The sequence below is a fragment of the Notolepis coatsorum genome, assembly GCF_963971535.1.
Source record: "Notolepis coatsorum genome assembly, chromosome: 1".
Classification (NCBI taxonomy): domain Eukaryota; kingdom Metazoa; phylum Chordata; class Actinopteri; order Aulopiformes; family Paralepididae; genus Notolepis; species Notolepis coatsorum.
In genome coordinates this window covers 220,638,927-220,653,007 of record NC_140165.1, presented here as the reverse complement: position 1 = coordinate 220,653,007, position 14,081 = coordinate 220,638,927, and the positions used below count along the sequence as shown (strand labels likewise).

The following is a 14,081-nucleotide window of genomic DNA, read 5'->3' as shown; positions in this document are numbered from 1 at the left end:
TGACGTTATTCCACTAAGCTCTGACACTTTTACTGTCCTATTCGCACGCGGTTATAAGTGCTCTATTTAGATGCACGGTTGCTCACTTCACTTGGTCGTTGACTCGTGATGAAGGCTTTACGTTTGAGGGTAACACGTTTCTAGGTTAACTTGACTTTAGGCTAAGTGCTGCTGTATCCACCTGCAACGTATTTATACGTTAGGTGAACAATCTAGTACCAGCCTTATTTCTGTCTCGTATTCTTGCGCAGAGCCGGTCATGTCCAGGCATGTCTTGGCGGTGACTTTGAACTAGACATTGGGGGGTATGGCCGTGGCGCCTAGGGGATCGCTTCCAATAGGAGAACGAATATTATGGTCTGTCCTGTACCAGGTAAAGGGATATTCCGTGTATATGTACAAAGAATATACAAGGGATATCAAACGATATACAAATAGTATACATGGGATCTCAAGCAATAAATATATATATTCGGTTTAATCTGACCCTTTGTAACAATAATCATAACTACCTACTAGTGTTGTCTAAAATATCGAAAAATCGATACATATCGATTCTGAATATTTTAACCGGTTTCAATACTCATTTTTGTATAAGGAAGTTGCATTGTTCATTTCAATACCTGTAATACACACATGTGCATTCAGTTAAGTCGGAATATGACTGTAATACAAACAGTTCAGTTTATCAGGTACATGCAACACAGATTACAGTGTTTACATCTGTCTGCTTGAGAAAATACCATGTTCTGCAATAAAAATTATTGAAGTGAGATGAACAGTTATTTTTAAATGTGTGATCTAAAGATAAACAAGGTGTTTTAAAAGTGTTATATTTATCTTCTCTTATAGTACCAGAGAAAAGCTGAGGAGAATCAACCAGCAACAAAAGCAAAATTTATTAAAAAAAAATATATATATATTTTTTTTACATTTTATGATTGAACCTTTTTCCCTGTGGTATCGAAAATGGTATCGAATATCGATACTTTAAGGTATCGTTATCGAAGTTCAAAATTCCAGTATCGTGACAACACTACTACCTACCTCATACTATAGTCTACCCATATAACTCTGTATGATGCATATACCGTATATATACATTTATATTTACTGCATATATATATTCATCTGTCTGAATAATGAATATAATGCTTCTATATACCTACCTATAACCCATATAACTATTGTATAATGCTGTATATATCATATATTTATTCTTACTGTATGTATATATATCCACATCTGTCTGTACATACCTGGTTGTAATCCTTTTTACATACAGTATCTGTATCTGTACATCCCTTACCTACTCTTACTAGTTACGCTGCTGGCCAGTATGACTTAATACCAGTGCATTTATACCTGTATCACTGTACATAGTAATACAACTCTGCATTTTGCACCATTACTCGGTAGTACCAATTTATATCTTTTATACCCAGTTTAATCACCTGTACATTGTATATTACTATTGCACTTTATTGTTACATTTGCACTCTGGTTGGATGCCAAACATCTTTTTGTTGTACTGTACTTGTGCTGTATAATGACAATACATTTGAATCTAATCTAAAAAAGAAAAGAAAAATGGCATCTCTGTTACCACTAAGAGACTAATTGCATTGTAAGAAATAGCGTCTTCTTCTCCCAGTGCTAAATAATGGGTCGTGACCCATCCTCTACTTATAAGTCTAGGACCTGCATAGGGAATTCTAACCATATAATTACATGATCTTAACTGTAAGAGCATGATTTTGCATACTGTAGATAAGGGGGGGGGGGGGGGGGGGTCGAGTTATTATCAACTCAACCAATTCAGGCAGTGGATCTTCTTCTTTTTTATTCAAATACTGAAGAGCTGCACCACCCGGCAGACTATTATCGCGCGATAAATAAATTACCGCCGTTAATCTATTCTCAAAATTGGGTCTGGGAGCCAATTACATTAGCTGATGTATACCTGGTCGAATTACTCTGTGTGCATAGAACTGCTGTGTGCGGAGACACGTTGTGGGCGTGTTTGTTTACATACTGCTACTACACTCGCGTCGCCAATAAACATAATAGTTCAAGACATTGCGTCGGTCTGAGAGAAGAATCAAGCATCGGAAATACATTTGGACTGCAGTATTCTGTTGTGGATGGTTAAAACCTTTGTTTACATATTGTGGTGTGGATTAAACGTTCGTTTCTTGACCAGTTTTCTGCCTGGCTCAAATCAAGCTGGCAGGCTCGTTCGAAGTTGAACACAGCTCACTCCACCACAAGTCTCTGTAAGTAAGCTAGCTAATGACTAATGCATCATCACTACTGGCAAGTATTTTCATATCTTAACCAACGTTGCAACTTGCAAGGCGCTTATAATGAAACGTTCCAACGGCGACATCAATTGTTCATTCATTCATTCAACCTAGCGTGCACTTATTTTCAACCTAGAACTCTCTCTCTCTCTTCTGTGTGTGAGAGAGGGAAGGAGGAAGGAAGTGGTGGGGGAGTGAGGAATGAATGAATGAAAACTTTATTTAACAGATTGCAGAATGGGTACAATATAGTACAGCTCAATACACACAATTGTTAAGGGGATGCAGACCAGGGAAAGACGTTGTCTTGTTTACATCAGGGTCCCCCATTTTCAATTCATAGTGACATTTATGACATACACAACATATATGACATCATGACATTTATGGTATAGGGACATACGCGACATACAGGGGGAGAATGAGAGACAGAGCAAGAGACATACTAGGAGAGAGAGATTAGGGGAAACTGTCAAAATGATCAACAGATATTGACTGTAAGAATCTGTAAGGGCATCAATGGGAGCAATATATATTTTTTAAAGTAACTAAATAGTTACTTTTCACAGTAACGCATTACTCTTGGGTGTAAGTAACTAGTAAAGTAACTGAGTTATGTTTGAAATGAAGTAACTAGTAAAGTAACTGAGTTACTATTTTTCAGTAACTAGCACAACACTGCGTAGAACACACATATTTTGAATGCCTTCAGCAGACTTCAAATTAGCCATTTTTATCTAGATTAACTCCAGGATTGCAGATAGATTAATCTAGATACAAAAAATTAATCTATGCCCACCTCTAATATATATATATATATATTAGAGCTGGGCCGTTAACGGCGTTAACGGCGTTAACGTGCTGCGTTAACGCGATACTATTATCGCGCGATAATATAATTAACGCATTAATCTATAAAAAAAAAAAAAAAAAAAATTTTACCTTTATTTACCCAGGGTAGGTTCGCTGAGCACAGATGCTCTTTTTCAGGAACGCCCTGCTTCACATTCACACAGTTCCATTCACACCTGGGAGCTGCCCAGTACAACCACAGTTGACACCATTGGCCACTGAGCAACTCCACTGGAGCAGTTGATTTGCATTGGCACCCAACGGGAAAAATATTATAGGCACTATAAGTAGACATCGCTACATAAAACAAGCTGGTCTGCCTGAGTGACTGGTGGAAGAAGGAGAAATAGAGATTGGACTGATTGAGTCAAGCCATGTCACATACCGTAATTCCTCTAATAGTAACCCCGGCTTGTATTTGTTTCAACTGTAGCGGATACCAGGCTTGTATTAGGAGGAGGCATGTATAAGAGAGAGGCCTATATTTCAAATTTTCAAACAGATCATAATGAATAAATCAACATTTGTGTCAGTTTGAACCCAGTAAAATGTACTGGTTTCATTTATTGAAACCAAGTACTGTATGAAATACGGTAGAAAACAGTGCAATTACAGGTGGTCAAAAAAAGTCAAATAAAGTAAAATAGTGCAATCACAATACTGGTATAATAATAATAATAATAACTTCGTTTTATACAATTCTGAGGTAGGCTTACTCTCTTGGTAAACATTAACACCATACCATTATGGTATTTACTGCACAGCCAGGCCAGCATATAACAACAATAACAAAATATATTACCTATGGTAAATCCGTTGAGGGAAATACCGTAATTCCTCTAATATACATGAAACCCGGCTTGTATTAGGAGGCCGGCTTATAATTGCTTAGCTCAACAGCGCACCCGGTCATTAATAGAGACCCGGTTTTTAATTGAATACCGGTTACTAGAGGAATTACGGTAGTTCAAGTTTGAAATGCTTCTTTCTGTTTTGCTCCTGAGAGTGTGCTAGATACTGTACTGGTAATATTATTTATTTGTGTTAACTTCTGAATAAAACAACTTATTAAACACAAGTATATCTTATTGAACATTATTTTGATATTTCATTACCAATTATCATAGCAAAACAGCTTTTTCAAACAGTCTGTAATGCATTTTGGAAACGGGAGATGGGCTCATGGTGTAATGGGCCACCTGGCCTGAGAAACATAAGGAGGAAAGAAAAAGTAAGGACTTACTTCTGGTCATTATTTGGGTAGAACACACATATTTTGAATGCCTTCGGCAGTTTTTTTTTGCCATTTTAATCTAGATTAATCTAGATTAAATCCAGGATTGCAGATAGATTAATCTAGATTAAAAAAAATTATCTATGCCCACCTCTAATATATATATATACAAATGTACATTGGAATGCACTTTACTGCTCCTTTGCACTCTGGTTAGATGCAAACTTCAGTTCATTGTATTCAAGTTTGTTTATTAATCATCACAATATAAAATACACATACTTTACAGTGAAATGCTTGGTTCTGTATGAGCCCCTGAGAGTGTGCTTCGTACAGTACAAAGAAATACAAAATAAAGTAAGTAAAAAGTAAGTAAAAAAAGTAAGTAAAGAGGAATATACAATATACAGTACAATATACAATCTAAAGTACAACCTAGGTACAATCTAAGTACAGTGAGTAAAAATTAGTAAACAGTGAGGTACAATGCAGAAAATGAGGTACAAAACGTTAAGGTAAGGTGCAAATGAGGTATGAATGTAGTGCAAATCTCTTTAATAAATAGATAAATATAATGTAGTGTTAAAGTGGTCATTGGTTAAGAAGTTATTTAAAGAATAGGTTTCAATATGTAAATATTAATATTACAGAATCACATCTTAGAAGAGTAACTTGTGGTGTTCCACAGGGTTCCGTATTGGGACCCAAGTTATTTATACTTTACTTAAGAAATTTTTACAGTATCGAATAATTAGAAAAAATTTACGTTTGCTGATGATACTAATTTACTTTGTTCAGGGGAGGACATAAAAGAATGATTGAAAACAGTAGAAAGGGAATTGATAAAGTTAAAGAAATGGTTTGATAGGACCCGAAACGTATTATTATAAAAAAAAAAATGTAAGTTAAATGCATCAATCTGGTGCACTTTGAGAGCAAAATAAAGAGGCTAGATCTATGATGAACTTTGTGCTCAAAACACAAAATTGACTAGAGCATACATTTGAGCCATCAAAGAAATGAAGCAAAAGTGGTTACCTGTGTTGAACCTGTTTGAAACAAAAAATATATATACTGGATTACTATTAAGACTACTACCACTGCCAATACTACCGATACATCCCTATTGGCAAACTTTATATTTAAAAAAGAATATTAGCCTGCCACAGTCTAGGTAATTAATGGGAAACACTGCACTATAACTGTACCTTGTGTGCCATTGTTTTATATTTCATACTTATACATTGTTTGTCTTGTTTTTTTTAACTCAACTGACACTTTTGCCAAGATCATTGTTTTAATCTTGACTGTTTTGTTTTTATGCCCTGTAAGGTGACCTTGGGTGTTTTGAAAGGCGCCTCCAAATAAAATGTATTATTATTATTAAAAACCTTGGAAATAATTTTTGGTGCTAAGAGTAAAAGCCTACCAGTTTGTATTCAATGTCGCTTTCAACCAAGAGAAGGAAATTATAATTTAAGAGGGTTATGTATTCTAAAAACATGTAAAAAGGTAAGAACTAATGTAAAAGCTAGATGTGTTTAGGGGAGATTTAAAAAAGCCTTAAAGGATCAAATAATTCAGGAGTAGTTGTGAGTAAAAACATCAAACATTTGTTTTTTCTTTCACAAAATTACATCTTGCAGCATATTTTAAGTTTTTCTTTCTTATATTAAAATATTTAGTTTAAGAATTTGTAAGGGATAGGCAAAAATAAGCATGTGCTTCAGCCTATTCCTTTTTTTCTGTCATTGATTTTGGATTTTGTGTGTGAGCTTGCCTTGAATAGTACATTTGTGATTTATTTTTAATTTTCCTTTTGTAAGTCCACACGGGTGTGTTTGATTTGTCTGTAAACAAGACCGAAAAATAAACATCATTCATTCATTCATAAAGTCATCTACATTTCTTTCACTAGTGCCTTTAACTTGCTCAGTTTCTAAATAGTTTGTCCTAAAGGTTGCTTTCAGGGTCTTCACTTCACATTCAAGTGACACAAATCCCCTCCCCATCCACATTACCACCCATTACATTTACTTTTTACATTTAGTCATTTACCTGATGCTTTTATCCAAAGAAACTTACAAGTTCTGTACAAGTCAGCAGGAAGGGTACAACTCTGGCAGCTAAGGGTAAGTAAGATTGTTCATCAAACGGTGTCGAACTTGAGTGCTACAGTCGTGAGTGCATAGTAGTATAGACATATTCGTATAGTACAGTAGGTAGTAATATAGGCAAGGTAGATCCCTTAGTAGCAAAGTGCATAATAGTAAAAGACAATAAGGTTAGTAGTTTATTTTTCCTTCATCTCAGATATTGATTGAAAAAGTGTTTTTAGTCAACGGTGGAAAATTGCGGGTTTCAGCTGTTCTGACTGTGGTGGGAATTTCATTCCACCATTGTGGATACTAGGGCATACCCTTAGGAAGGACTCAAACAACATCACTAGACAGGCCTTGGACTACAACCCGCAGGGGAAGAGGAAAGGCAGTAGGCCGAGAAACACCTGGAGACGTTCCACACTCGAAAACCTAAAGAACATCGGAGTGTGCTGGCAAGAAGCAAAGGCCCTGGCAAGAGAGTGAGATGGAGAGCTCTGGTGGATGCCCTATGCCCCCCAATGGGGTAAAGAAGATTAAGTCAAGTAAGTCATTGTGGAGCGAGGACCGAGAATAGCCTGCTTCTCTTTGATGACCCCCCAGGAGGAGCTCAGACAGAAGTGGTAGTGCTAGTGGTAGTTTTAGTAGTATTAGGCTACATTTAAAAATTATTCCCAAGGGACCTTATTTTCACATCAGGGGACCGAACTTGGCGTCATGACCCCAATGCTTAAGAAATCCCAGGTCGGTACTCACAGTGGGTCAAGCCTCTTGAACTCAGGGATGGGCTCAGGCTTCTTGCGGGACATAAGCCAGTAGATGAGGAGGCCGGCGATGAGGGAGAAGAGGAAGAGGTCGAGGTTGCTGAAGAGGGACTCCTCCTCCTCCGCCATGGGCTCCGGGGGGGTGGTCGCCTCGGATTCCAGGTCCGCCATGTTTGCGCGCTGCCAGAGAGAAAGAGAGGAGAGAGGTTAGGGCTGGGCAATAGGGTCAAAATGTGATGGCAATACAATTTCCCATCCATGGCGATGTAAAGATATTTAACTGTATTTGGTTTTTCCACTCTAATCTTTTGGTAATATTATTATCATGGTGCCATTTCATTCAAAATGGTAGGCCTGTATTTTTATAAAAAATTTACCCAAAATCTTTATAATACTGTTATATCTACCTCTACCATCTACAATATTTCGATTAACTTAAAAAAGAAATACATGTATAATTGTACGACTGCTATACATCATTGACGACAGTAAAGTAAAAGTATTTGCATGGAAGATGGAACCATGACGGTATACCTTAATATTCGCTATACCTCCCAGCCTGAGAGAGATCTTAACTTAAAAAAAAAATAACGTTCGAGTCAAATAACGTCAAAAAGCACAAGACCTAAAGAAACGGTTCCTAAATAATGACGTAGGGATTCAACAGCACCCCCTTTTCACTGGCGGTACGGATTCTGGGTCACCAACTTCGCTCGACTGCCAATACCAAGTACCGACCTGCATCTGATCCATTGTTTTACTGGTTTATTGGACAAAAACGATTGAGATCCAAATTAGGTTTTTTCAACATAAGAGATATCTAGCATCCTTATGGGTCCTTCATAACTACCATGGTTTTCTGTTATTGGGGAGATTCACTGCTATTGATTTGCTGTGTAAGGGTGAAATTGTCCCCATATCCTACCGGGTCCGGTATATTATCGGTGCATCTCTACCGATTTGGGTGTCCTCGTATTTGCCAACAAAAGTACTCACTGAGTTACAAGTTGGTATTTATGAGGAGAGTACATAGTGGTCACATACAGTAGGCTGTGAGGGTTATATAGTAGTTACATACAGTAGGCTGCAGGGGGTATAGTGGTTACATACAGTAGGCTGTGGGGGGTATATAGTGGTTACATTAACTTACATACAGGGTATATAGTGGTTACATACAGTAGGCTGTGGGGGTATATAGTGGTTACAATATGATGATTTGATTTATATAAATAAATGAAAAAGTCTATTCATAAGACTAAATACATTGGCATGCACTTCAGCGCTAGCATATAATAATAATAATAATAATAATAATAATAATAATAATAATAATATCTTAAATTTATATAGCGCCTTTCAGGAGACCCAAGACGCTTAACAGCTAAGGGAGGGGGACAGGGAACAACATAACAACAACATATTAATAAAAGAAAATAAAAAAGGGAAATCAGGCAGAGTAATTTACAAATTTGGTGAAAAGGTAGGTTTTGAGTTGGGATTTGAAAGAGTGCAGGGATGTAGCACTACAGATGTTTGGAGGGAGTGAGTTCCAGAGGGTGGGTGCGGCCACAGAGAAGGCTCTGGGACCAACAGTCCGCATGTTGGTGGTGGGGATGGAGAGGAGACCGGAGTCAGAGGACCGCAGCCTCCGGGGCGGGATGTAGGGATGGAGGAGGTCCGCGACCGCTAGGTACCGGGGGGCAAGGGAGTGAAGGGCTTTGTAGGTGTTGACGAGGATCTTGAAATTGATGCAGGACTATATGTTAACATAGTCAAGTGCAACAGAGTCATACGACTTCTTTTTTTTTAGCATTTAAAATCAATAAATCCGTTAAGACAACTGCATATGATGCCAGATGATTAATGTGAATTGCCAACAATGCATTAGCCTTAGGGGTGTAAAGGTATACGTATCCTATCCGTACCGAACCGTTTCAGTACTGGACCTTAGGTTCAGTACGGCTGTGTACCGAACTAATACAACGGTATTGTTACAAAGGGTCAGATTAAACCGAATATATATATTTATTGCTTGAGATCCCTTGTATAATATTTGTATATCGTTTGATATCCCTTGTATATTCTTTGTATATATACACGGAATATCCCTTTACCTGGGTACAAACCAGACCATAATATTCGCTCTCCTATTGGACAGCGACCCCTAGGCGCCAACGACCATACCCCCAACGGCAAGTTCAAAGGCAACGCCAAGGCATGTCTCAACATGTCCAGGTTTGCGCAGTAATACGAGACAGAACTGAGGTTGGCACTAGATAATTCACCTTACGTATAAATACGGCGCAGGTGGAAACAGCAGCAATTCGTTCATTACTAGTAAAGCCTTCACCACGAGACAACGTGCAGTGAAGTGGGCAACTTTGCCTCTGAATAGAGCCTTGAGAACCGCGTGCGAATAGATTGCTAAAGTGTCAGAGTTTAACGCAGTACCGTTGAGTTCGACTTATTCTAATGTGAAGTAATAGTCTATCATTTATAGTGTATCGTGCGGCTACCGTTCTTCAGTGACCAGCATTACCACCGGTTCGTCGTGTATATAGCTAGTGCACTTATCCAGGCTGGGCGGCCTAAACTCGTGCCCCCACCCGAGGAGTCCTAGACGAGAACCGTTGGATATGTACACCGGAGAACCTACACCGGCGACGGCAGAACCCTTTCTGGTTGGATTATATTGCTTTGGTACCGTGACTGCTGGAGCAGAGAACCGTCTACCCCACTATCGTGTGGGATCTACCCCCCGTGAGGAGCATCACTCGAGCCCGCCTCTAGGAAGAGGCTGGCTAGCTTTCATCCATGCTGTCGAGCATACTGGATTATAGCTGTTGCTTTGTCTACCAATCAAGGGAGTACTGCACTGGCTCCTGTATCTGGAGCCTCGTTATTCCGCGTTGACCCAGACTTTGCACCCGAACATTCCTCTACCCTGCCGGCCTTACACCCGGAGGGAACCCCCCAGTGTCTCCAGCTGGTACTAGTGTGCCTTATGTAATTGCTATGCCACAGGTGGCGTCAGTTTAGACCCATCTTACTATTCTCATTGACTTACGCTCTTGACCTACTTTACGTGTGTTCTTCGCCTTACAAGCGCGAGTATAATTCTCAATCTGTAACCTAACGTTGCTTGCTCTGATAATAATAAATACCCTCCAAATATAACTTTATGTGTCATTGCCGTATTCTTGTGTGGGTGTTCACCATATATATTCATGTACTGTATGGCCAGTAATTAAAGTACATAACTAAGTAGTGGTTTAATATACCATACTCTCAATACAGTCAGGGAATTGTACCCCTCAGTTACAGGTATGTTAACCACTAACGACCGCACGTGCAGAACTATTTTTTGCATGCAGAATTTTATTAAAAACTCCCAAGTTCACTCATTCCCAAAATATAATTTGCGCAAAGGGCCGGGTGTTCGTTCAACCCACACACAACACAGAGATTACCGGTCATTATTTTTTTTTCTTTTTACAAGTCGATTATTAATTTCAATATAGAATATGCATTGACAGCCCTACAAGTACAATTAGTTACTGCACAGTGCACACTACATCACCCCTGAGGGGAACATGGAAATCCAAACTTTCCCCCACTGTACGTACCGAACCGTGGTTTTTGTGTACTGTTACACCCCTAATTAGCCTGCATGTGGATTTGTTTTTATTTCAGAATAATGAGTAGGGTTGTTGCCGCCCATGACTAATAAACTCTAATAAAGTTCCATAATAAACGTATGACAACACTGGTAATACCGGTGACACCGAACATTGATAATGGTGTCACTGTTCAATATCTGTAGAGTGCTTACTTTGATCTTTAACATTATGCAGCTACTTTGATCCGCTGTGTCTAATCGGTTTTGTTTTTAATACATTTTCAATTACTACAGTATCCATTTGTTGGACAGACAGAGTTGACATTATGTTCCAATTGAAAAATATACCTTACATTTTCTATCTGACATATCATGTAGCTAACCGTTATTTAGTGCATCACTAAAACATACTTTCATACTTCGCCTCTAGACCCTTCTTTCACGTGAAGTTAAATCTACTATAGAAATGAAAGTTAAACTTAAGCTGTTCTGTACTGCGAATTCCATGCACACTTTAAGTTTATAATTTACAAATTAGTTTTTTTATTTGATGAATGTGGGCACTGATGTACAAAAATGAACTAAATGGGTTTATATATATATATATATATATATATATATATATATATATATATATATATATATGATGGCTCGACTCAAGACAGTAAGCATAATGTTTAAATGACAATTTTACACATAATTTTTTTTGCCATGGTCTATATAATTCAGAATTAGAGCTCTGTAGTATGAATACATTTTAAAGCATTAAGAAATAAAAAAATCTAATCAAATCAAGACCTCAAAATCGAAATTGGTACTCGATCTGAAAATGTGTGCATCCGCATCGTGTACACCCCTATTGTTCGGACAAAGGAGAATTCCCTATTACCAGAGGTATTTACAGTAGGTTGGGTTCCCAAGGCTCAAGGCAAGGCTACTCAGCTAACCTACCTCTCAAGTATCACTAACTACACAGGGACTTCAAGTTTCAAGTTTCAAGTTTCTTTAATAGTTGTCATACAGAAGTACAGAATACTTTTGTACAAAATGCTTCTTACTGTTGCACTCCAGAGACTGTGCATGACAAGATAAGTATGAAATAAAAACATAGTAAAAATTAGAAGTAAAAAAAGAGGTCACAGTGTTCAGTTTAGACATATGTACAATGTTCGTAGACGTAGTTACCATACAATATACAATACTGTGCAGTGTACTAATATACAATACTATATAGTGCAAGGCATAAATGGACGAGGTGCAGTTTAGGTACAATTCACAGTAGGTGTACGAGTTGTAGTGCAAATCCTTTATCAATAAATATAAAGTGTAAGTGTGTTTGTGTGATCTAAAGTGTGGAGAGTGGGTGCTGCAGTGTGTTGTTTGTTTGAGTGAGTGTGTGCGTGTGGGTGTGTGTGCTGTGTGCATTTGATGGTTGTTGCATAGTGATTATTGTTCGTTTAGCGATTATTGTTCGTTTAGCAGCCTGATGGCCTGGGGATAGAAGCTCCTTCTGAGTCTTTCTGTGCTCGCCATAAGACTCCGGTATCGCTTGCCTGACGGCAGCAGTTCAAAGAGGCAGTTGTTCGGGTGGCTCGAGTCCTTAATAATTCTCTTAGCCTTCCCCTTGCACCGCTTGTTGTAAATGTTCTGGAGGGTGGGAAGCCCCCCTCTAATTGTGCGTTCGGCTGAACGTGTCACTCTTTGTAGTCTGCTACGGTCTTGTGCAGTGCTATTCCCAAACCAGGAGGTGATGTTGCCGGTCAGGATGCTCTCTATTGTGCATGAGTAGAAGTTCCTAAGGATCTTCTGACTGACTTGGAACTTCCTTAGGCGCCTGAGGAAGTAGAGGCGTTGTCGTGCCTTCTTCACAACACTGTCAATGTGTGTGGTCCATGTCAAGTCCTCGGATATGTGGGCTCCGAGGTACTTGAAACTGTTCACTCTCTCAACTGGTGCCCCGTCGATGCTGAGGGGGCTGTAGTCCTTGACCCCCGACCTCCTGAAGTCCACAATCATCTCTTTTGTTTTGCTGACGTTCAGGGAGAGGCAGTTCTCCTGACACCACTGTGACAGGTTCTCTACCTCTTCCAGGTAGGCCCTTTCGTCGTTGGCAGAGATCAGGCCCACCACTACTGTGTCATCAGCAAATTTGATGATGGTGTTGTTGTTCCGCTGTGCTACGCAGTCATGTGTGTACAGGGAGTAGAGGAGGGGGCTCAGAACACAGCCCTGGGGGGCCCCTATGTTGAGCGTGATGGATGAGGAGGTGCAGTTGCCGGCTCTTACCACCTTACCACTTGGCATAAAACTGGTTTTGCCACTACAAAGAATAGGCATTATTGCTGTCGAATGCGAGCATTACAAAATGCTTTTCTCCTTCTCCCCAGTATAAATCGCACTCTTGGCTGAATATACTACAACTTGCTTTTTTTTTTTTTTTTTTTTTTACTAAATCCTCAATTTGAATAAAGTGATTACTCTGATTAAATTAGTCTTTTTCTTTTATTAAATCAACTTTTTTTTATCCACTTTTTCTCCTTATTTTCAATATTTTGCTCATGCTCTGCGTTCACAAAATGCGGGGCTCCCATCGATTCCATGGGTAAAAAATAAATATATATATTTTATCCACTTTTTCTCCTTATTTTTCTATTTTTCTCCCATCCCAATTTCGTATTGCCAATTCTCCCCTTCAATTCTCCCCTCCCGTCTTGAACGTTGCTAGACTATGCCTCCCACTGGTCGGCTGTAGTGAGGATAGAAGCCTTGCATCACGTGTCCCCTCCGGTACACGAGGAGGCAGCCTGTCGCATCTTTCCACCAGACAGTGCGGACTCTCAGTAGCGAGGAGTAACGCGTGGGAGGCTCACGCTGCCCCCGATACTTCCTGTCTCTGATGTACAGGCGTCACCCAACCGACCTGTAGGAGTCGCTGTCCACAACGTCCAATCCCCACCCATCGACTTTCCACCCGCTACCTCTGCCAATTGAGATAGTATGACGACTGGCCCAAGCCGCAGGCAATGCCGACTCGGGGAGTCGAGACCGGAGTTTCTTGCATTGGTGACGAGCGCAATCTTCACTACACCACCCAGCCGCCATTCATTAAATCAACTTTTTTTTATCAGTTTCATCAACATAAATAATCCAATAAGGGCACGGTTGGTATGAAAGTTATGGTGACGTCACGGTCTTATATAATATTATAAT

General features: G+C 39.2%; 1 protein-coding gene across 1 annotated transcript in view; it reads right to left on the bottom strand.

Annotated features, from left to right (window-relative positions):
* LOC311239347 (NADPH--cytochrome P450 reductase-like) overlaps positions 1-14,081 on the bottom strand; it is an 85,429-nt gene that overhangs the window by 56,576 nt on the left and 14,772 nt on the right. Inside the window, exon 2 of the mRNA XM_084327652.1 lies at positions 7,245-7,432. Coding sequence (XP_084183778.1) covers positions 7,245-7,423 — 179 coding nt within the window. The 5' untranslated portion in view covers positions 7,424-7,432. The remainder of the gene's footprint in view (positions 1-7,244; positions 7,433-14,081) is intronic.